Here is a 24,806-nt window from a genome sequence, read left to right as displayed (position 1 = left end):
TGTAGTGTTCATTGTAAAATTTAACCGTAATTGTTTATAATAAACTTGAACTTGAACTTGAACTTGAACTTGCTGTGTAAAAGATCATGACGCCACTGAAAAACTCTTTTGAATATGCCAGTGCTGACAGCGATTTAGCGTTAATTAGTTCAGAGGAAAGACAGCTCCATCGTCAATAGAAAAAAAGAGGCACTGAGTAATCAATAGATTATTTGTATAATAGAGTTAAATGTAATTCCGATTCTGACAAAATTTTCCCTGTCGCTTCACCGTCACGGTGTTTATCGCCGCCATTTCTGATTTATTTGTTATTGCGCTTCGATGGCCAAAGAACAAGAGTTCATTCCATACTCTCCTAGTTTCACATGAGGAAATAACGTTATTGCAAAACAAAAGAACGAATGTTGCAAATTCGGAGTGGTACGCAAACTTAATTAAAACAAACTTTGCCTTTACAAAAATTTGATTGAATTCTAATTTTTCTAAAAAAAAATCTTGAAATGGCAAACTCGGCTGATATTTGAACCAAAACAGTGCCGAACTGGTTAATTTTAATATCTAGCGGGCTCGAGGCTTAATTCGTGCCAATTAAAGTTAATTACTATGACAACGTAGAGACTATGGGAACACTCTACGCTAACCATTTTGCGTCCAACTCGGCCCTGGTTGTCAAAGCTAACAGCTAAATCGGAAAACCGACTCTATGTAACAATTTCGTTTAATCTGACTTAAGAGTACTTGACTTTGATGGATAAAATCATCTTGTTTCAATTTGAATGTTTGGCTCATCATCCCCAATCTGAGCCACTGTTTCTAGTTAACCAAACCTAGCGCTCTTGTTTGTTTCTAAAACCATCATAGTCAAAACTCGTCATTAAATTGATAGTCTAAGTGTTACTGAGTCTGATATACACTTATTGTAATACTCGGCTGAATTCGCTGCAAAATATTATATTATCTGTTACCACTCCATCAAGACTCCCTCTCAAAATAACAGTCTGATACTCCTTTAAGTGCAATCTGTATTCAATAACGGCCCAAAAAGAACTTAGACTATTAAGATTAATATACCTGAATTGTTTTATCAGTCATGCGGGAGAGAAACGATCATTTTCAATAAAGAAGCAGTATTTGCAAAGAAGCCTAAAAAACCCACGCCCCACGTAGACTTAAACCCTTGAAAGGATCATTGAGATCACGCCACACACTCCTCTTCCACGAATCATATCTTGCGCTTTGTGCGCAACATGAATAAACCATTACTGACACACTTGCAAGCTTCAAAGCGATTCTTACCTTTGATAATCGAGGATCCTCTGTGCAGAAACTAGCTCAAAAACTTCTTTTTCCAATATCGATCTCTCGGTTGTGTCTGTGTTTTCTCTTTTCGCACTATCACCTTGCTCACATGTCTTTTTCTCCGACCCGCGCGCAAAGAATCCTATGATGAACCCAACGACGCCAGTAAACAAAACAAATGACGCAAGACCGCAAATGAATTTCTTTTGCACCGACATTCCCATATATCACATTTCGTTGGAAAAACCACTTTCGCGGTCTAACTAGCTCTCTTCTCTTATTGCGGTCGATTCCCTTTCATATGGAAATTATCTTTTTTAAGGGAGTCTTGTGTCAACATTGGACGGCTGGCTGTACTGAGCATAACTGACAAGTACTGCTCTACTTGTCAAGAGTATTGAATTTTATTGGTAGACTACAATTTGTTTCATTTTAATTCTGGCAGGAGTTTCCAAATTATTAAATCTGTGGAACAGAATTATACTTTTCCACACATCTACGATGAATCGAAATTTGATTCAGGAATAAACTGTTATCTATGTCACACATGGCAAGATTGGGCCAGAGATTTTTCAATGGTGTTACTAATTGGGAAGTCTCGGATAATCGCAACAGCAAACACAAATTTTGAAAAAGATATTAAATTTTTAAGTTCAAATATATATGTATCAAGATGTCAGCCTCATCAAGGACATTGTAAATAATTTCAGCGTGGTATGGCGCTTCTAATCACTGCTCTTGTTTCAAAAGAAAAGAAACTAAGGATTACAAGTGGGTGCCGGGGACAGTCTGTGTTCGAGTAAAAGGAAACAAAATCTCGTATCAATGATCGGCATCATTTGACGCTATCACCATGAATGTTTAATAGTTAAACGCATATCATCTGATCCTTGATAAAATTAAGTTTCGGTTTAAAACATTTCATAAACATTTTGTTTGATCGTCTCTCGCTAGTCATATTTGACTGAGCGTGGCATATGGCCCAATTGTCTTTCCATAATATTGATGAAATTCAAAAGAATCCGTTTTAGGCGGCAAAAGGAATCGTATTTTATTACTCGTGCTTTCCAGGGGAGACGCCTAATGTTAAATTTTGCGTTCAGTCACAAATCGTACTCAAGGTTGTAAAGCGCACGCGCGAAGTTAACCAAAGCGCATACGTGGCATGACTGCGTTTAAGCCAAGATGCACATGTGGCATTGAACGAAAATGGCGTCGTTGAAAGTAAGGAAGAATATGTTGTCTAATACGTTCACACCGTTCGCGATAGACCCACACTCAAAGATGTCGAGCGTTTTGGAACGGTTCAGTCCGCGAACTTTGCGAGAGATCGCTTTACGAGCGATCATTTATAAGTGAACATCACGAAAATCATTGCCATCACTCTAACCTAAGTAATAAATAATAATCTAGCCGACATCTCTAATGTATTTCTTTTTCTTTGTTTTTCATTTGACAGGACACCAGGAAAGCCCGGGTTCAATCAGATATGCATCTAGTTTTCAAGGGAGGAATTCCCGTACTTTTTAACAAACAAACAAAGCAAACAAAGCAATATCGATCTTAGAGTGCATTTCTTTGGGAGAATCCAAGATTGGATTTATGATCTCGGATCAAACGAATATTTCCTTCCCAACGAAAACCCACTTCCAGCTGGTTAGGATTAAGATAACTTGTATCAAATTGAAGGTCTACTAAAAATTTACGACTTTCTTCAAATTTTGGGTACATTGAAGGAATAATAGCACTGAAAACTCACCTTGATTGCTCCCCATGATTTACGCAAATGGAGGACACCAAACGTAGTTTTTTTTTGGGATCCATCTTTCAAAGAAACGAACGGATCATGAATCCTAAAAATCCGGATCCAGATCTGAGTGGAATCCAAGTGGATTCTTCTAATCAATAATCCATTTTCGGATTTTCAAAACTCAAAATCCGCTTTTGGATACAAGAATACGGATTTTGATCTCCCCAAAGAAACGAACTCTAGCATATCCTAAAACATTGCACGGAGACATTAATTTTAACCTATTATTCTCAGCTGAACAGTGAATTACAAAAATTCAGGCTAGTGACTATTAAAAGGCAGATTACATCATGAAATTGTAAAGCGCTTCATCGAAGACTGCCAAACCTACAGTAGCAATGATCTATTGGTAATTCCGTATTAAATTGTAAGCTCGAGGTTTGGGGTATTTTATCTTGCTTATTTCCTGAATTTTTCAATTTACGAAGATCCCAAAATCCTCTTTAGAAAAGACTCACTCAAAACACATTTGAAAAATTGAACAGGATTCTTTAGTGGAACCCCTTTTCAATTACGGAATGTTGCACAGTACGTCCTTGAGAATTGGCATGTTGTTCACAACCCTCAGGAGGGGCTCCCAGGAAGATCTTTGAAGCAATTGGCGCGTAACGAAAAACAAAATTCCTTTGATACAACGGGAAAGTCAGTCGTTATTTTAAAAAAAGAAATCCTAACCAATTAGTGATGGGTTTAGCATCGATTAACTCAGTGGCTATAACGACTCAAAGAGCATAACATGACAAGCTGACTCGATGTGAAACACAATGTCGCACAACGTTTTTTTAACTTGACCCCAATCTTTCTCGTCCGAGTGCTGTGCCGAGAAACGAGCTTCGACCAATCCAGGGAAACTGCTGATGGTGAGTGGAGAAGTGGGGCCATAAACCACATTACTGAAAAGCAAGAAGCGTTGAAAGTTAAACGCAAGTGCTATTTGAAATCTAAGACATTCGAAAGATCAAAGAAATCTGAGATTTTTAGGGACCTTAAATGCAGTGGCAGTCAACCAGCCTTTGCTGTCACCTTGCCTTTCATTAGGACGAATTCTGCTGGACCCTTATTTTACCGTCTCAGATTTTGAATGTTATTACAAGTACTTCTTGTTTGACCGATTTTTAATATTGCGTATTTAGCCGTGATAAGTCCATCAAGAGCAAGTAAAAAAACAGTTGAGAAAACAATTTCCTACCCCGTGTGAGGTCTTCCCAGCAGGCCATGAGGGTTACTAAAAGATCTCTCCAGCTGCATCAAGCGATCATTGGCCATTCGCAACGTGAGTGGACTGGTAATGAGATTTCGTAATATGTAATAATTATTTGACATTGCTGAATAAGATACAAAGAATTTTCAGATTGAGAAGGGGCGCGGCAGTCGAAAGGCAGAGTTAAAACTTAATTAGAAGATAATCCAAATCTACAGATTTGATTAGCTTAGACATAATTTGATGTGAATAATTATACGAAAACGAATTCAATGAATATTTTATTATGCATTTCAAATGCTCGAGAATTCAATGAATATTTTATTATGCATTTCAAATGCTCGAGACGTCTAAAAAAAGACAAAGAGTTATGATTTTATTACTTCCACAGTTACCGGCTATCTTTGCGTTACGTGACAAAAAATACTACAAAATACTCGACGAATGAGATTGTTTTGTCGCGCAAAGAGAGTTATGCAGTGGATCTCAGCCAATCGCTAATGCAATAGGTCGTAACGATACCCCCTGGTTCATGGTTCATTAAATTGTACTTACTTGCTATGGTCAATACTGGTAAGATGGCTTTGAAAAACAGAGGCGGCTTTCGAGAACTTTTTTATCGCAGACAAGAGCGGTTCTGGTGAAATAATAGAAACCGCAGTGATATGATTTTGTCAAGATAGAGCACTAATCAGCGTAGATGGTAAGTTATAAGGCAAGTAATGCAAATATATCTGAAATGGAATTATTTGTGCTACTTAAGGACGGTGCCTACTAATTCAGAGGTATTTTTGCGCGGTTTACCGAATATGCAAGAGCACTTGCTACGTTCTGCTTTCTCCGCATAAATTTAAACGGCGCAAAAATATCCCTGCATTAGTAAACTCTACCGATAGGAAATCCGAGTATCTGGAGATGCGCAGAACGTATGCGCAATAACAATAGTAGGTACCGTCCTTAACTGGAGTTCTCCTCAGTCAGAAAGACAGACGAGAGGCCAACTGTGCCATGCAAGGTCAACACACACTATTTCTAGTGAAGGTCTGGTACACCCGACTATCATGGTCCTGTTTTGGTAAGGCACGATTATCGTTTTGGCATGCTACGAATATGTGCATGCGAATTTAAGAGGACGGGTGTCCAGTATTCCAGTATACCGATGTCATCTGTATTTGTTAAACGAAGTCTCGACATAGGCTACTGAAGCCGGGTTCATTCAGCAGCCATGTTATATTGAGTTGGGTTGGCCCATCGCTCAACCCCTTTCGCTCCCAATCTTACTCTGCTACATAAATCCAAGATGACGGACAACATTACTCCTGTGGTCAATCATCGATATTACTCAACATCGTATATCGCGTTATCGGCCTCATGTTTTACCAGGTTTCGTTGTCTATACAAATAGCTTTCAATGCAATTTGGCTGTAGCGTCCTTTTACTGAACAGAGTTTGGTGCTTATAATTTGTATCTTGATTGATTTTACCTAGATGGATGGTAACCAAGATATGGCGATGGAGCCTCGAGATTTGCAATAAGAGCGGGACAAATCTTCATGGACTTACCGAGAGTTATGTTGTGAAAGCTCAAGATGGTCTCATACTTTGTCTTGATGTCTTTGGCAAAATAAACGAGCTCTTCAGCGTAGCGCAAGGTGTCGAACGGCAAAAGTGGCTGATCAGCCAGAGTTAAACCGAATAAGAGCCACAACTGAGCTACTGTGCCGTGATATTCAAAACCGCGATCCACAAAATCCTTCATCCAGTGAAAAGTATCAAGCACCGGATGGCTGAAGACGGGATTTCGCTTGCTCTATAAAGATAGATCAAAGAATATTAGACGCGGTACTTTACTTAGAAGGGGAGTAACACTGGAGGAAATAGAAGGGGGCAATGCAGAACCGTTTCCAATCCTACTCACAACCACGATTTGCCTGCATAAATCAGTGAACCAACCCTTATTTGAACTGGCTCCTCCCATCTCCTGAATGAAGACAGGTCCCCTACTTTTCACGTGAAATCAAAATGAAGAGATGAGCATTGATACCAGATAAAAAGGATATAATTCCCGAAAAGCAACTGCAATTACAACAGGTGGACAATAGCAAAATTTAGTTTCTCGTTCACAACGACAAACTTCAAACAATACGGCTAAAAATTGAAATTTGCCAAAATCGATGGAATTCTTCACCGTCTGTCAGCCATGGACATGGAGTAAGTAGACTACCCTTTGTATGGTCATACGACATTAAGAATAAGACAGGTGGCTTAAACATTAGGATGTAACAAAAGTGAATCATTGGTGATCAAGGCAACCTTAATATAGCGCACACCCGAAAAAAAAGCAGGAAAGAGTAAAGACAGCCGAGAATAAGGAAAGCAAAAAGCCAGAATTTGGAATTTCACTTCTATCAATATCTTACCTCGTCAAAAGCATACTGGAAGCTTATTGACGGCACACCCAAACGGAAGTAAAGAGAATTGTGGTCACTGGTTGTTCCCAATCTTTCTACTCTGGAAATGAAATTTAATAAAAGCCTTTTGAACACTGAGTAGTTAAAAAGGGTCTTCTTAGTCTCTCGGTAACTCCTACGTACTTAGGTAATCCAGGATTGTTTTTGTCGGTTGACTTGTTTTTCCAGTCTTCGTATAGCGTCTCTGTGGGAGCTGTGGATGTTGGTGGATAAATCTGTGAAGACAAAAATATCTATCCGTTGTAAGCATGAACCATCTGTATAAATGCCATATGTCTTTGCAAAAATTACCACTACCAGAGTATTTACTCTGAAGAGTTGAACCAATTCAGAAGGAATTCGAAGTACTTATAATAGGCTTGCGAGGTCGTGCATCAGCAATATTTAGTCAACTGCATGCTTCTTACAAATTAAAAGTGGATAAATTTGGAACAATTTGGAACACAGCTTTGATTCCTTTCCACCCTTGCGAATCACGACAATTAGCAATCAGTTATTACTTACCCTCCTCTTCCTTAGTATTATTCAAACAATGAAGAAGTGGGAAATGGATAACTAGGAGAGCACTTTGTGAAAACATTCCACCAATTGAAACAGTAAGAATTTGTTTGCATTATTTTTGACCAAACGACGGGTTAAGACGTTTTTGCAAAATGAACTAGCTGAGTTTTATCAAGAAGGCATAGTTGAAGTATCATAAAGCAAACGGAACAATGATATTTGAGTCATTTCGACAAAAACAAGGAAAGATGTTAGTCCTTTTTTGGGAAATACTTTAGGGGGAAGAGCTGTTCGTTTCGTTGTCCAACCGGAAAGACTTAGTTTTTCATTCAAGGAAAGCGTTGGAATTATATCATGCTTTCATCACACTACTAATGATAAGAGGCGGGTTTAGTTACTGGATTATAGTGCTGTGCTTCAGTTCATATTTCTCCAAAATGAACTAAAGCACAGCAAAATGGACGAAATGCCGCATGATATTACCGATTAATTCTTTACCTTCTTAGTTGCATTCATGAAAGCCAAGTCTAACAAAGGGCTGCTTTTGGCACTCAAGCTGTAGTTTCCTTCAGTGAAAGAAAAGAGGGAGGGAAATGTCTCATGAATTCGAATGTCAAACTTAAAAGTGGATTGAATTGAGACGTTTTAAATGGATCCATAATGAGATTAGTTTCGATTAAATGTTTAAAAATTGTCCTGTTGGTACAATGAGCCATCAGAATGCTGGGTAAACATTTCGATAAACCATTTTGCCTATTATTTTGTTGCATGAACAAAGTTGGAGCAATAAGCCAACTTTCCAACATTTTTGCCGTGTCCTAGATCACTTGAATTCAAGTCAGTCAAGCCTTAGCGATATTTGCTATGGTGCTATGGATCCTTGGGCAACTCGAGCGACTGCAAATTACTTTCTCATCGTTTGGTCAAGGCATTATATATGCAATGGAAAAAGCCATATAAACCAACGGAGACGACTTTCCAAGAAATGGGCTTAGAGCACAATAAAGGTGAGCAGACACGAGGGGTCATGTTGCAGGGACATGCTGCAGCTACAAAAATCTTGTGTAGTCCACACTGAGGCGACATGTAGCAGGGACAAAATCACACGACAACATGTGCACACACATGAAAATGTTGCGGGTACATGTTTCAGGGACAGTACAACATGTCCCCTCATGTGAACTGATACTTTTATAATTTCGGAAAGGTAAGTTTTAATCCCTATAATTTTCGGATCACTAGACGTTCAGCTAGGAAATCCGAACAGATAAAAAAATTTTAGGGGATAAAAATATGCTTATATCTACCGTTTAAATACTAAAATACGTTTGACAATGCTATGTTTAAGATGTTTTGAACTATATTCCCGTTGGGTGCCCCTGACCAATTTGGGGAAGATTTTGGCTCCGCGATGTGCCCCATGAAGTTCAACTTGTCGAACTTCATGGGACACGTCGCTGCAACATATCGCTGCAGCATATCCCTGAAACAGGTACCCGCAAACATTTTCATGTGTGTTTAAATGTTGTGATTTTGCCTCTGCTACATGTCCCCGCCTCAAGACCCTAATGCATGTCGCCTCAGTGTGTACTACACGCCTTTTTGTCCCTGGAACATGTCGCTGCAATGATAAATTAAATAAACCAGCACACGATAATACCTGTCACAGCTGAGTCCACATTAACATAAGCAACGGCTCGGTTAGACAGAAGATTGGCAAAGTCCTAAAATATAATTAGTATGTAAAGGTAATCGCATGATTTCAAGTGCAATTTGGAATAAATAAGCACAAGAATTTTTTTTAAAAGACGCACAAAAATCGGATGAGTGCAATGTGTAGTCTTTGAAAAAAATTACAAGTGCTCATGATTTGTTCCAAATTGCACAAGAAAAAAGTCATGTGATTACTTATTAACAATATACATGAAAATGGTTAACTTAAGCAGAAGCAACGCAAACGGAAAAATTGCGCAACCTAGGGCTCGCATTGAACTGGACCTAGAATTTTCGAGAATGCCCTACATCGGTCCCATTCCTATTTGTGAAAAATACAAGTCAGTCAGTGATTAACTAACAAGTGTTCTATCCAATTCATAGGGTATCAGAACAATCGATCGAAGAAGCCTTAAACCCAGCTTAGCTGCAACGTTAGCCAAGTTACCTCAGTCCATCCGGTCGAACCAAAGATTCCATACTCCTCTGCTCCCCAACTGCAAAGGACTAATGACCTGTGGGGCCGCCATCCTATAAAGTAGATTTTCATGCCTCAGCTCCCTTGTCAATACCAAAGAGTCCATGCGAAGTTAATTTATGCCTAGATTCAGTCGAGTCTAAAGCCTCCTAAGCTTCAAGTCTCCTCCAAACGAGGAAATTTTACACATGGCAGTTTTCATGAACATGTAGATTTGCTCGTGTGGATGAGACAGCAAATATAATTGTCGACGCACGACAGAAAACGATGAGGATGTTTCGAAACCCTTGGCCTAATCTTGAGTAGTGCAGGGAGTGGGGGTGCAGGGATGGCGCAGTGGTGAGAGCACTCGCCTCCCACCAATGTGGCCGGGGTTCGATTTCCAGGTCCGGCGTTATATGTGGGTTGAGTTTGTTGGTTCTCTACTCTGCACCGCAAGATTTTCTCCGGGTATTCCGGTTTCCCCTCTCCTCAAAAATCAACCTTTGACTTGATTTACGTTAATGGTTAATTTCAGTTTACAGTGTCCCCGATTAGTGCTCCAGCGCCAGAACAAGTTCCTTTCCTTTCCTTTCTTTTTATATGAGGATACATGCACACGAGAAAATCATTTCTCATGACATTCCATTTTTGTCTGCCACAGCAGGACTAACTTCAAAAGGAATCTGGATTGCACGCCTAAGGGACGTACTAAGTAACAAGGCTTATTTAACCTTCTCTTCGCATTTTCCCGAGTTGCCTGGAAATTTCCATCAATGTGGCCATTCCACTGGACGCATCTGTAGCTCCGAAACCATCTCTATGATTGCCAAGCAACACCAGACGATCTGCCAGCAAAGGAAGTCGATGATTAAAGGTAGAATTAAAAAAATAAAACAGTTTTGTCGAAAAAAAGCAAAACTTGACTCTATGTACCGGGTTCTTGATTGCCATTGATTATTCCGATGACACTGTATGCAGGTTTTCTCTCCAACTTCATTTTAACACCGAGATGAACATATCTTTTGAGAAAAGAATAAAGTTGAGTGCATATTGACAAGTAAATACCCTCAAATGAATTTTGTTGTTTTTGACTGAGAGTGATGAAGGAGAACATCATAAATGAGTATTTAATAACACATTCCATGAGCGCCCGTCGACTTTAACCATTTTATTACTGTATGTGCTAAACAAAATATTGCGTTTCTGATTAGTCGATAACGAATGCATAAATAGATTATTGAGTACAATACGGAAGTTGCTATGAAAACAAAGCGACGAGGTTATCATCTCGTTTTGAGTACATAAAAAATAAAAAATCGTTTGAACTTGTACGTGCATTTCCTGATTTAGTGTCACTCGTGATGCTTTGAATGTTTTCAACTTGCACTCGCCTACTGCTCGTGCAATTTTGAGAACTTTCAAAACATTACTCGCGTTCATCATCCCCACGAAATTCACTCGCGTTCAAACAATTTTCTATACGTAATTGTTTATCTATCTTTAGAAAATTCTGAACCTTTAGATGCGTCACAACTTTTTCAACGTGGCAATAATAGAACAGCGCACGCTCTTGAGTGCATCATGGGTAATTAGGGCAACAGGTCGGGAAATTCATAGGTTTGTATGGAAATTCAAAGCAAAATTAATTGTACATGACTCTACTTTTTAGACTTTCGCCTTCATAAACAAAACAAATAAGTTCAAGTTTACAACTGAGATGAACTGGACTTGGTATCTGTTCTTTAGAATTCCTTAATATTCCTTTTTTTGTCTCCATACATTCTCCGTAATTTTGTGCCTTTGGAATTACAGAAAATTTACATGCATGGCAGAAACTTTGTTTAATAAAATAATTTCTACGGAGTAGCCATTCTCTCCAACTTCATTCTGCCGCACCTTTGAGTGCATATCTTCTGTTTTGGAAAATAAATAAAAAAATCAAAATTGCATATCATGAATATTTTTCAGCATTTTGAACTTCCGCACAAACCTTTGAATTTCTTTCCATCTTGCCCTGATTACCCATGCTGCACTCAAGAGCGTGAACTCGACTATTAGCGCGATCCAGTCATATGAGCTGAGATTACCGAGAGTCATTGAACTAATCAAAACGCCAGAAACGCATTATGCGCCGATCAAATCGAAACTTCAACATCCCCCCGGGCAAACCCCGGGCACGCAAGATAGTCAAATGCCCGGGGTTTGCCCGGGGGGGGGATGTTGAAGTTTCGATTTGTTCGGCGCATAATGCGTTTCTGGCGTTTTGCGCATTATGTGCATATCAAATCGAGACTTCAACATCTTCCCCCCCCCCCCCACGGGCAAACCCCGGGCATTTGACTATCTTGCGTACCCGGGGAGTGGGAAATTTGACCTTCGCCTGCGTGGGGTGGGGAACATTGAGACGGACGTGTCAGGTTTTAAATGATTTTTTTTGGGCGCCGAAGTCGCTAACAGCTATAAAGCACGTGTTTGGACAAGATGGAAGAGTTTAAAGGAAGAGATATAGCATTTGCGAGATATTGGAGTATTTAAGACGACAGGAGCCGACAACGATTGTTGACAAATCCGACGATAGGGTAGGGCATTTGAACACCATTTTTGCCCGAGAACTAGCATACGCAACCAACATAAAAAATAAAAAAAAAGTGAAGCCGAGTCTGGAATCGAAGCCGGGCTACATTGGTGCGAGGCAAATGCTCTCAACACTGCGCCGTCCCTATTAACATCTCGGTGCATCATTGAGCTGGAAAAAAGTGCGTTTGTACAGATATCAGAACAGAATGATTGTTCCACTTACACTGAAATTATTTCCAGCTTATTGCTATAAAGTACCTTTTATCATTCTTGGCCATAGTGATGTTGTATGTGACCATTAGGTCTCCCTGCCAGTCTTTTGGAGCTTGGTTAGTGGTCAAAAGCCTAAAAATCGCAATCAAATGCAGCAAGTAGATATGGACAATAACTTCAAGATTGTATTAAAAAGTGTTGCTGCATGGGCGAGTGCCATTGGAAATGAGAATATTCTGGAAATTCTTAACCATGGTTAAACAAGGGAATGATAGTCCATGATAGTTTAAGAACTTCTTTTGTCTTCCTCTTCCTCCGATAACTATAATTAGTAACCATAGTTACATGGCTAAAATGTTTGATGATAATTTAATCAAATCTCGAGAGCGTATTGCGGCAGTGCCACACCCTGCCACGCACGGATAATGGGGAGATGCATGAATCGAGTAAAATTGTTTATTTGTCACGTTTATCTAAAAAGATAAACATTAAGTTTTAGTTACCCTTTAAAAATGACACTTTCTGAAGAAAAGAGACGAAAACTGGAATGATAATTTTTACTCGTTATTTTGTATACTGCTCGTACACCAAAACTCGTCGACAGTCATGGAGACTGAAAATTCAACTTGCCTGAAATGAATTATGGTCGATGGAAGTCGACGACAACTCGTGAAAAACTGTATTTGATGTTAAGGCGGAATTGATACGAAGTTTTCAGTTATCATTAACCGTTATCATTAATTCGTTGTAAAAAAAAAATCATACACAGTTTCAGCTTGCGCAGCGCCTTACATTACTAGCTTACTTCAAAAAACGATATGCATCCTTGTAAGATACTGGGTGTACAGGAATCTCTGGCCTCATGTTCATTTTATCTGAAAGAAGGATAAAGAAATTACAATAAGGAGCAATTTGAAATGGATCATTGAGGAGAAACTAATTGAAAATAAGACCCGAAGGTATATAAAAGACATTGAAAATTTCAATCCCCATTAAATCATATTGCTGAGTCCTGTTGGACGATATTGTTTTCTGGATGGATGACCGTCTGGTCAAACCACGTGCTGAATACATGCCTCAAGGAGCTAGGCTATCGTAGTTGACATCGTTCTCAACCTGGATCGAGTTTTTTTCCTCCCCCCCCCAATCATAGACCCGCGAGTAGCGGCTGCAAGCCGGCGAAACGCTTTCGGCCCGATTTTAAGTTCCGGCTCGCAAGTAAGGCTGATAACCAATATGTTACCTTTAGACGGGTGCCCTGGTGTTTGATGGACTCCTTTCTTCAAATTAGGCAGAGTTCTTCTCTGTACCCCTGTGGGTGGCTGCCACCAGTTGTGATGATATGTAAAAGCGTCTGCTTCAGTTGTGTGGTCGTTGGGGTCTGTGTACAGGATCAGCCCTACTGCTCCTTTAGCTGCCGCAATTTTTGCCTGAAATAACAAATGGCGTTGCAATTAAAAATCTTTCCTAGAAATTATTAAGATCACCTCATTTATTTATTTATTTATTTATTTAAGATCACCTCATTTATTTATTTTTGAGGAACTTTCTGTAAAACCATTTCTTGTGACGTTGGTATCCTCAATAAAGATGATTACTATCTATCTATTTCACTTCAATCTGCAAACATTTTATTCCGCATAATTATGCGATTCCAGGCCTTTCCTGTTTGCAATAGACGCTTCATCTGTCGATTAATCTTATGATGTCTACTTTGTTTTGTCTTTGGCGGTCGCTCACCACATACCTCCATCTTTTAAAACTGGCCAATCACGATTCTTTTCTGGTTAGTTGCGTGCGTAAGGACGAACTCGACACGTTTGAAAACTGATGACTTTTTGGCCCGCTTCCAGCTTTCCACGAGAGCTTTTCCAATCGCATGAGCTATTGTGACATATATCATTGCAACAACGTTGGACAGTGGTCCGAACCAGGTTTAACTGCCTGGAAAAGGGGCATGCAAATCTGTACCCTGACGGCGCCTATTTTCCACTTTTAACTATTGTCGTCTTGAGAACTACACTGTGAAAGACTAATACAAACAAACCACCAAATAACTTCATAAACCTATGGACTTACTTTATCCCTTACGTAGGTTTTTCCATATTTGGCAATGATTATGTGACCAGAAACTTTGATGTTCATTTCACGAAGTCTCTTGAAGTCTTTCAGCGTAGCGTAGTTAACATACACGAGGTGAGCCTGCAGCCAGCAAGTAACACAACGTAAGAAACATGTATTAAAGGGAACCTCCACTCTTTCTACAGAATAAATTTAAACCGAAGAAAAAATTATATTTACAAATAAATTTGTTCGAAGTGTTTATATCAGGAAAAGTGAATATTTTGTAGCGCCGCCATCTTGAATAATTGTGACGTGTTACAGTTGTCCTATTGTTCACAAAGAGCTTTGGTCTAATAGACCTTATCCATAAATGACGCTCACATTTATAATTCTTTTGTCCACATGCAGATTAGCCTACCAAGCCTCATTTTAGAGCAAGAATTATTTAAATTCACTGTATGGTATCGAGGATTGGTAGGCTAATTTGCACTTCACTTTTGCCATTTATGAATACGGTCTATAACAACAGGGCAACCGTAAAACGTCACAATTATTCAAGATGGCGGCGCCCGCGAAATTTTAAAACCAAATTAGGCGATTCTAAAACTTATTTCTTTCGGATACAAAAGATTTCTTTGAAAATATTTTAGATTGACTTGACTAACAGTTATTTACTGTAATTTAAAGTTATTTTTTTTGTTGAAGTGGAGGTTCGCTTTAACTCTGCAGTCTCATCAGTTATAGTTATCAGTGCTACTTTGAAAGCAGCGAAATGAAAGCCTGAAAAAGTTAGTCTTGAAGGGGCTGAAACTCTGAATTTCACGCTTTTACAATGATTTCGAAGCTGCTAGAGAAGCGGCGCCGCAAGAATAAACATTGTCTTCCCAGTTCAAATGTACGACTTTCATATTTTCTTAAAGGTGAAGCCAAATCGAATATTAGGAACAAAAAAATCCGATGATTTAAACATATGTAAAATAAAGTGGCTTTCAACTCACTGAAACGTTTCCACTTCTTGAGTAAGCATTAAATGTTGAAAGAACTTTAAGGTGCTTCTCGGATTGATCGAGTTCCTGAGCAGTGAAAAGCATCGTGCCGTCCCCTGCATTGATTGATACTGTTCCCGTTCTTTCTGGATATGAAAACAGAACATCATATTTCTTTAGCTCCACTTTGTCAAATCCATAATCCTTCCACTTCTTCTGAATGTATGACGCTTCTTTCCAACTGACATTCGAGCCTGAAAGGTGCGGTAACTTTGAAAAGTACCTGAAAGCAACACAGACCGGACGTTCAAGTAAGTATTTGCTTTCCCTATATTGTTAGCCTAAGGTTAGGCTTTCAAATCTCCGCGAGATTCAGGACTCCTTATAAGCCACACAGTATGTAGGCTTAGCTTCTGCCAAAAAAAAAACCTTGATTTGCACTACGATTGTGTAAATAAGACTGTAACCTTGACTGATTCAGTCATGTCACAGCTCTAGTAAGAGACGCTCAATAAACAAACCGAAAATAAAGTCTTAAATCAATTGAAACAATAGCCTAGGTTGCCAAAAATAGAAGATGCTACATTATGTAATATTAGCAGGTTGTGAGTGCTGTCTTAATAAATCGACTTCCAGAGATGACAAAATGGGATTTTTTTTCATTATTGCATTTGTTTTCAGGTGTTTCTGAATTAATTGTCTAATTGAAAAGATGGACCTTAGCAACTAAAATCATTTATTTTCGGCCTGACACTTTAATCAATGACTACCATTTGTTGCTGTTAAAGTAAGTTGATTCCGTCGAACTTTGCGAAATATTGTTGTGTTTATTTCCAAGAAATAGAAGGAAGGGTACTTTGAAAAAGCTGAAGTAATGGTTTCTGAATTTCTAGCCAAAAAATAATCAACCAAGCAGATCTACACAATGAGATTCAAAGCTAAAAGGCAATTAAATGCTCTTTAATATAAACGAACATAATCAGAGCCTTATTTTTTACAAAACAAACGGCTAAGAAGGTTTACCCAACTGGGGACTCTTCCCGGCATTAATTAGTGAGATCGAGCGAAACAAGGGAATGTGTCCTTATTCATTAATTTGCCAGAGTTTTTGATTGCTCAGGCTGACAATCGTGATTGTAGTTGATTTATATGATATGTTAAAATGACTCGTGTTGCAAGACTTACCTTAAAAATTCTCCGATACTCTTACTTGAAATTCGATTTATGTCATTCTCGGGTGAGATGTGCAAGTGGTTCACAATGAAGAGCCTTTCTTTCTTGCACGAATTAATATAATTTACAGTTATGAAATATCCACAAAGACCACCAATTCCAAACAAAATCAATACAACAAAAGCTTTCAAAACACAACGGCTGAACCTCCATCTCATGGGTATTATTGTGTTCGCCTCAGCTTCATCTTTTCTTATAAGCGAATATTTCCTTCCTTGATATTGCCGAGAAAGTTCCATGTCGACTTGCGAGGTTAGCAGAGGCTCTGAATCGTAATCATCATAAATATATTCGTCTTCGACAGGAAAATCCTCTCTCGGTCCTCCTTCACTTGAGATATAATCGGTCTTGATACCACGTGTAGAGATATTCGATGAATCCATTTCGAGTTGAAGGCGCAAATTTCAGTTTTTTTCATTCAACTAGTGTCCTCTCCGTTGAGAATGGTCTGTCGTTATATTCAGAGAGCGTTCACTCTTAATTCGAAATGCATTTAAACAGTTTGATTCAATGTGGGTTTAGTAATCGTGGTTTTATTGTGACAGAAAGTTTCAACTGCTCTGCGGAGTTGCCACCAGTCAGAGGAGGTTTTTGTTTTCATGGCGGGTTGTGACGTTTCAGACCTTTTTCAAAAGACACATGCACCGTAAGTTACCCGCTGGGTTTTTTTGGAGGGAAAAGAGGTTTAAATTTTCACAATGATTATCAGACTACGAAATTTAACGGAATATGAATTATCAGCTTTTGAAACAGTAGAGTGGTAAAGTGATGACGTCCCAAAGACTCAGTTCATGAAATTGTGGGAGATACTGAGAAATTCTGAAAGTACATGATGAAGAATGGCCACTAGCCAAAAATTAACATCATATTGCAATTTGGGGGGATGAGATATTGGCCCTTTCATGCTTCAGTGACTCCATGTTTTGTTTTTGTTCTAATTCTAAACCGTTTAGAACAAAGACAAAATTACAAGATATGTATGGAGTCAGTGAAGCATGAATGGGCCAATATCTCACCCCCAAATTGCAATAAGATGCTGATTTTTGGCAAGTGACCATTCTTCATCAGGGGACAGCTATTCTTAGAGTTATTTTCATAGAGTTATGTCGTAGAGTTAGTTTCCTAGAGATGATGCCTTTTGTTTAGGACTGAATATATCGAAATTGGTCTATTAGGCATAAGGTTAGCTTTTATGCATGTTTAGGATACTTTTTGTATTTCTGGATTCAGGATTTAGGCCTTCCAAAGTCTTGAATTTCCAAAATCTTGAATTCAGGATGTTGGCCTCCAAAATCGTGAATTCAGGATATTGGAAACTTAACTCTAACTCTAATGTCATAACTCTGTGAAAATAACTATATTGCTAGTCAACCTCTCTTCATCATGTACTTTCTGAAGATCTTAATGAATCCCATAATTTCAAAAATTTAAATATTTGTGACGTCACACCTTTTTTATTTAATATTTTTATCTTTATGTTATGTTTATTTTATTTATACCACACTTTACAAACTAATTCAAAGGTAATTTTGCCCCGGTTTATGATTATGCAGGAGATGTCGATCTTAACAACTACTGTTAATGAAATCCAAAAAATAAATTGGGTGTAACCACGCATTTTTCAAAGAAAATTGATAAATAATATTTGTTAAAAGCTTTAAAATACAAAGCAATGTATGGCTTTTTTTCTCAAATTGAAGCTTAATTATCTCGCAAAAATGCGTGGTTACCCCCCCCCCCCCCCCCATTTTCTTTTTGGATACCAAGAGTACTTACAAAGATCTACTTTCTCCGGATAGTTTTAAACCGCGCAAAAATACCATTGTGTCAGTAAGCATCACCGATAGAAAATTAAATCCGAGTATCTCGAGATGCGCAGAATGTATGCGCAATAACAATAGGCACCATCCTTAAGTTCAGGGTTGGTGGCTAAGTAATTCCGGAGTCGAAACAACTAGACAATATTGACTTTTTAACATCCTTATAAGTAAAGGTTTTTTAAAGATATTTGAAGTAAAAACTAACGGTAAAACGCGCGACGTTTCGTCCAAACTTCGGTCATTATCAAGCTAAAAGTGAACATAAAGTTTTTAGCATAAGTATGAATATAAAACAACAAAGTAAAAGTATGTAAAGTATGAAAATGTAAAAAAGGGGTGTCAAAAAACATGCAAGAATAACATAATTAAAAGTGATTAAAAAACTTTTCGCACGAATTGAGTCTGACTGTACATTGCGACTTGGTCTCAGTTCATTAGTAAAAAACATTTCATAAATGAGACAGTCAAACTTGTTGTTGCACTTTTTTAAGATGGTAAAATTCTTGGTAAGATCATTAGGCACATAAGAATGTTTCACATAGAAATGTTTTCCAACAGAGGAAGACGCATTCTTGTGCTCGTCTACGCGTTAATGCAAGTGCCGCCGAGTGTAACTAACATAATCTGCATCACACAGGTCATATTTAAATTGATAAACAAGGGATTGTTGGTTGACAATAGACGGCTTGGATTCGCGCGGTTTCAGATGTTGTTTGATCTTGTGGCTAACAAACGAGGGCTGGAAGGTCACTTGAATTTTCCGGCTCAGATCTTTGAGTTGTGCTCGTACAATATCGGCTGAAGCCTAGTCTTTAAATAGCAGAACAACGCGAACAGGAACTAATTCATTGTTAACAGCTGGTAACTCGAGAACATGTTGATCAGAAGCTTTGACTGCTGCAATAAAGCGCGAGATGGTGGAATTAATTAACCTGTCTGGGTAACTCAGAAAAGAAGACCACTGATATTCATCGGAAAAGTAGGACCAATTCTCTATGTAAAGTCAGATTCAATTCGTGCAAAAGGTTTTTAATCATTTTTTAATTATGTTATTCTTGCATGTTTTTTAACACCCCTTTTTTACATTTTCATATTTTACATACTTTTACTTCTATGTTTCACATTTATACTTATGCTAAAATTTTTGTCTTCACTTTTAGCTTGATAATGGCTGACGTCCGGTCGAAACGTCGCGCGCTTCTACTGTTAGTTTTTACTTCAAACGACTTTTTAATGTCCGTTCCTGTTGAATTCAGTGAAATTGCATTTCAGCACTGAATAATCTCAAGTGATAAGACGATATTCATTTCCAAGTTTTAATTTCGTCAGTGGAAATCTAAGTAGCCCTCCTACAATAGTCATGCTCCTTGGGCGCTACGACGGTCTCTTTATATTCAATCTTTTTCAAAACAAAGTTTCCGATTTTTTAGCAGATGTTTTTTTTGAGACGTATGGCGTATGGGATCATGGGATAGCGTATTTGTAAAATGTTCAGTAGTAACAATCCACTTCCAATAAGAATCAGAAGTGATTATTATTCAGTTACAGAAATTTTCATTATTTTGTAACTGAATGATAATCACTTCTGATGATGTATGTTGTAACATACGAAACGTTAAGTTTATAAAAAGAGTTATTCAGTTCGAGCAAATGTTTCTAACCTCTGCTTGTGTTTGATTGGTATTAAAACTTCAATAATTAAGGGGCCAATTGAAAGAATTTTTATGAACCCACTTTCCGCTATAAATAATGAGCTAAAACAATAAAAATAAAGAAAAATGGTTAAAAAGATAAAATCCGACGTTTCGGAGTAGTTATGACTCCATTATCAAGGAAACATAATATCAGATAATGCAAATTACATTATTCAGCCTGATTTTTGGCGCAAAGAATTAACGAAGGGGCGAAGATTATAAAGCTTAAGAAATGCCGAAACAAATTTGACTGTTTAGTGCGCGAAATGATTTTCATGAGGTTTAAGGCCAAATCTCAACGCACAATCAGACTTAATTCCTGCGAAAGTATTTTCATAATCTTCGCTGGATAGAATAGAATGGAGTCATGACTACTCCGAAACGTTGGATTTTATCTTTTTTATCGTTCGTTTTTACAATTTTATGCTTAAAGAAATATGGTCAGTACCAAAAATCAGTACCAAGAGGAAGACAGTCTTCCCTGCGACTCGCTACACAGTTTTATAGTACGGTGTTTTGTCATTTGTCCGTCTTCATAAAAGCATCCCATCCGACAGTGATATGTTGTTGGCACTTTCCGCATGTATTGCGTGCCTTGTCTAAGTGATGACACATCATGCGCCATATTTAACGCAATGTTGTCTGCCACAATGGTGGAATTTGTGCACAGGCAGCCCCATGTTATTATTGGCAACGAAAACGAAAACTATGAAATCAGAATGGCTAGTTTTCTATTAAGGCCTCAAGATGGCGGTAGGGATATAGAAATTCCCGGTGGCAAGACTACCATAGGGCGTGGGCCTTTCCTCGGGGTAAGGAAGAATTATTGTTTGCTCGCAACTGTTTTCATGGAGTTGATTCTTGTATTCTATCCAGCATGCGTGCATACACTTACTTCTTTTTGTCCGATCGAAAGGTGACAGATAAACGAGTGTCAAGATGTCATGCAGAGATAGAGCTTTCTGATGGAAAACTCACTGTTTTGCCAGTAAGTCAAGTCAGTAATCGTATTAGAGCTGAATATTACAGCAGCCCGGCTAGAGCTGCCAGTTGTACTTGCAGACCGGACTTTATCGTGCAGTGGTCCAATCCTCTTAAGAATTTACCTCCCCCCCCCCCCCCCCCCCCACTTCCGCATTTACGGATAAGACCATCCACAATGGTTAGAGGGCCGGAACAATAAAAAACGTCAAGTTCTTCGAACCCTTACAAAAAAAAAGACCATTATCATATGCTGAGATCAGACTCAGGATGCTTACTTTCCTCAGCCCCTTAGAAGTACTAGTGATAACTTCAGAAAACCTCAGGAAGGGTGATTGAGGGTGGATATGGAATGTTACTTATCAAGCACTCAAGGCTGCTGCCAAACAGTCGCCTGGTCACCTGGGGCACCTTATTTGCGAGCACAGGCAACCAAATTTCCAAATGAGTAGCCCGAACAGGCGCCTTAACTTATCACGAGGTGATTCATCCTCACTTTCTTGTAAATTTGATCCCAGCTATGGATTAAACGATGGAAAAAGCAGTATGATTGGAGAGAATTGCTGAAAAGCAAATTTAAAATAAACGACTCTGTAACTATATAGCTAAGGGTGCTAAGGTTGCTGTGTTAATTAATTAATTCTGGGCTCTTGAAAAAGTTACTCGGGCTACTCATAATTTTAATGTTGGAAGCCTGAAGAGTTCCTGGAAAATGCTCTTAGGAAGCTGCCTTGAGGACTGAATAATTTTCTGAAAAACTTTTCTTTGTGAGTCATCTGACTGTCCATACATGTTCATACCCTTTAGGTTTAGAATGTTAATTGTACTGTATTTACTATTACTATGTTTGTACACATAAGCATTTAACAAATGAAGTGTAAGCCAGCATACAAACAAAAACCCATCTTTTGAAGTCTCCTCATTTTCATTTTCTGTAATCTGCAGCTTCATACCAATCCAACATTTTGCAAGTTTGGAGCCAATGCGAAATTTTTTCCTTTGAAGAAGAATGAAGCCCAAGAAATACATGATGGGGACACCATTTCACTGCTTCCTGATACCCTTTGCTTCACCATTGTTTTTAAAGGATGTGTGAGCAAGAACAGTGAGGAAAAAGAGGATACAAGGAAAAATGCAGAGAACAAGCTAGCCAGCAATGATTCCTTGGTTGTGGTTGATATCAATAAAAATTGTTCTGAAAAATCTTTAGTATCAAAAAATTTACCATCAGGTAAATATTATCCCTTCCATAATGAATCTGCTGAATTTAAAACTTTATACTGAATGAAATTCATATCAAAGGCTTGTTTTCATTTAGAATCTTCAAATTTCAACCAGCAATAATTTTTCTAGTGGGGGCCAAGGTTTTATGATTTCTGTACCACTCAAAAACTGCCACTTTGCATCTTAACCCTACCTATTATTTGAAGAAAGCATTGTTTTAGTTTCTCCTCCTGATCTCAATTTTTGTCTTACTATTGGTTCTTAAAGTCAACAAAGACGTTAAGATCATAGCATGGAGATGCATACTGTCACTTCCTGTCAAATACCAACACCTGTGTGCTAGCCAGCATAGGAATAGGAAACGATATTTGTAGGCCTTTTCTGAGGCTTAAGTCTTAAATGAACATATGCCTTTCCAAGTGTTTGAATTATCAGAACTGCTGATAAAAAAAAAATTTGAAGCTTTGGAAACATTGATATGTGAGGAACTCCTTAATTTCTTGTTTAAGATTATCAAATCTTTATTTACAGAATCATTCCTTGATGAGTTTATGGATAAAAGGCGATTAGCAGAGACTGGCACAGCCACCTTTACCGAGGCCTACCCTCAGGGGTGGAAAGAGGCAGGAGGCAATCCTGTAGCCGAATTCCCTGAAATTCATTTTCCGGCCATTTTGGTGAGTTGCTTTTTTGAGAAATGATGTAGGTAGTTTCCAAACATACCAACACTAGTGATCATGCATGTATACTGTGTGTGACTACGAATGACCTTTTGACTTTTTAGCCATCACCGCTTGCCAAAGCAGGCCTTGATCCACCACACTTTCAGGGTTTTGTGTGACCAGCAACCTTTGTGTGATTAGTGACCATTGAATGATAGGCCACCGTTGCTAAATACATATAATTAGTTGCTTCATTACCATGATAATCGAATTTATCACTAATGAAGTATCTTTTTAGAGCAACAAAGACATAGTTTCTTCAACTAAAGCAGAAGTGAATCCTGCAAGATTATTGCAAAAGACGCGCAAACTGCCATCATGGTTGATTCAGCCATCCAACCCAGCTACGAAATCGACAAAAGAGAAGCAAGGCAAAGCTGCTTCAGGAAATTCTGGCATAGAAGTGAAAACATCAACAGTGTGTGAGTACACTGTGGTCTTGTGTTATTGTGTTACCAGTAACAAAACTTGCATTATTCTAAGTACAGAATTGTCAATTTCTGACACAAAGAGAAAATAGCATCTATAGAACATTTGTATACTAATGGAGAAGGCAACTGTAACAAGTGAGTAAGTCGGTAGTTTAAAGTTATGTTTTGAAAGAGAGCAGGTTCGCTTTAACGAAAAAGATTTGAGTTCAGGTTAATTTTCTGCTTTTGTGAGATATGCTTGTGGAAAGAGAAAAGAAGTCTGGTTAAGAGGAAGGATGTGTGTTGTGGAATGTCCACTATTGAGGGGGACTTGTAGGGTGTTGAGGTGAGTGTAAAACCACAGCCCTTTAAGTAAGTCTAGAATGACTTTCTTACATTGTTATGATTCTAATTCTTTTCTTTTAATGATAAAAGTGATGGTCTCATGCTTTGTATATGAGTGACTAAACAGATTAATCAGTTTTAGTGTTGTTGCACTTGAGGTGATTATTTAACAATTAGACCCTTCGCCCACAAGGGATACGGGTCAATAGCCCATGAGACGAACCCGAATGGGCTATTGACCCGTGGCCCTTGAGGGCGAAGGGTCTAATTGTTTTAGTATCACCCAACTAGTCGGACAGAAAAGGCAATAATAAAGTTAGCAAATGCAAGTTGAAGAAATATTTATTTGGGAATAAAACTAAAGAAAGCGTCACGCTTTTCGCTACTCGAGGACTATTACCAATAGTCCTCTAGTCGCGTAGCAAATTAAAATGCAGGATTTGCATTAGTCCACTATAGCTAGTTGGGTGACACTAATACGCGATAATCGCCGTAGCGGTTTTTTTTTTTAAATGGCAGCAAGCCGTTTTGTCGAGGTGACAGATGAAGAAATTACCTGCTTAATTATACTTAAACAATTATTCACCTCAGGCTCGGTGAGTATGATGCCTTCATACTTGGAAAAAAAATCTTAAAGTAGCCAACAAGAGTCAAAGTTTGGACAAACCAGTTAGATTATTGCGGGTAGGTTCAAGGTTTGACTCTTGCCACAGTACGCATATTTAATTATTGTATTTTGTATTGTAGCAAACAAACGTGGAAAGAGTACGTCAAAGCCTGCGTCAAAACAGTACAATCGTGATTTGGTCGAGGATTTTATTGGCAATGAAAGCGATGATGACGAAAAAGAATCTTCAAGAATGACAAAAGCAGCTACAAAAGAGACTGTCGGAAAAAAACGAACATCCGCGGACACTGGGTGTGATGAGGGCGATATCATACCTATCAAACGTAATAAAAGGACAAAACGGATTTCAAGTGAGAATGATTATAATGACTTACCTTTACAACAAACTGGTGTCGGTTTGAAACAGGGATCAATTATTGATGAGGAAGCTATGACAAGTACCATCTCAAAGGTT

General features: G+C 38.4%; 2 protein-coding genes across 2 annotated transcripts in view; one reads left to right on the top strand and one right to left on the bottom strand.

Moving 5' to 3' along the window:
* Positions 1-17,039, bottom strand: part of LOC138044988 (uncharacterized) — a 31,044-nt gene extending 14,005 nt beyond the window's left edge. The window contains exons 1-18 of the mRNA XM_068891349.1: positions 16,481-17,039; positions 15,308-15,578; positions 14,325-14,447; positions 13,489-13,675; positions 13,051-13,120; positions 12,291-12,377; positions 10,389-10,474; positions 10,187-10,300; positions 9,444-9,526; positions 8,943-9,006; positions 7,781-7,848; positions 6,905-6,996; positions 6,731-6,821; positions 5,874-6,120; positions 4,866-4,947; positions 4,299-4,391; positions 3,823-4,002; positions 1,297-1,524 (exon numbers count right to left, since the gene is read on the bottom strand). Of these exons, the coding sequence (XP_068747450.1) occupies positions 1,297-1,524; positions 3,823-4,002; positions 4,299-4,391; positions 4,866-4,947; positions 5,874-6,120; positions 6,731-6,821; positions 6,905-6,996; positions 7,781-7,848; positions 8,943-9,006; positions 9,444-9,526; positions 10,187-10,300; positions 10,389-10,474; positions 12,291-12,377; positions 13,051-13,120; positions 13,489-13,675; positions 14,325-14,447; positions 15,308-15,578; positions 16,481-16,911 (2,597 nt within the window). The 5' untranslated portion in view covers positions 16,912-17,039. The remainder of the gene's footprint in view (positions 1-1,296; positions 1,525-3,822; positions 4,003-4,298; positions 4,392-4,865; positions 4,948-5,873; positions 6,121-6,730; positions 6,822-6,904; positions 6,997-7,780; positions 7,849-8,942; positions 9,007-9,443; positions 9,527-10,186; positions 10,301-10,388; positions 10,475-12,290; positions 12,378-13,050; positions 13,121-13,488; positions 13,676-14,324; positions 14,448-15,307; positions 15,579-16,480) is intronic.
* Positions 17,040-20,696: 3,657 nt separating this feature from the next.
* LOC138045031 (aprataxin and PNK-like factor) overlaps positions 20,697-24,806 on the top strand; it is a 7,784-nt gene continuing 3,674 nt past the window's right edge. Inside the window, exons 1-6 of the mRNA XM_068891381.1 lie at positions 20,697-20,854; positions 20,959-21,030; positions 21,969-22,254; positions 22,779-22,924; positions 23,208-23,391; positions 24,472-24,803. Of these exons, the coding sequence (XP_068747482.1) occupies positions 20,762-20,854; positions 20,959-21,030; positions 21,969-22,254; positions 22,779-22,924; positions 23,208-23,391; positions 24,472-24,803 (1,113 nt within the window). The 5' untranslated portion in view covers positions 20,697-20,761. The remainder of the gene's footprint in view (positions 20,855-20,958; positions 21,031-21,968; positions 22,255-22,778; positions 22,925-23,207; positions 23,392-24,471; positions 24,804-24,806) is intronic.

This window comes from Montipora capricornis, chromosome 4 (genome assembly GCF_036669925.1).
Source record: "Montipora capricornis isolate CH-2021 chromosome 4, ASM3666992v2, whole genome shotgun sequence".
NCBI lineage: Eukaryota > Metazoa > Cnidaria > Anthozoa > Scleractinia > Acroporidae > Montipora > Montipora capricornis.
Note: the sequence above shows the minus strand (reverse complement) of the source record. Positions and strands in the feature narration are given on the sequence as shown.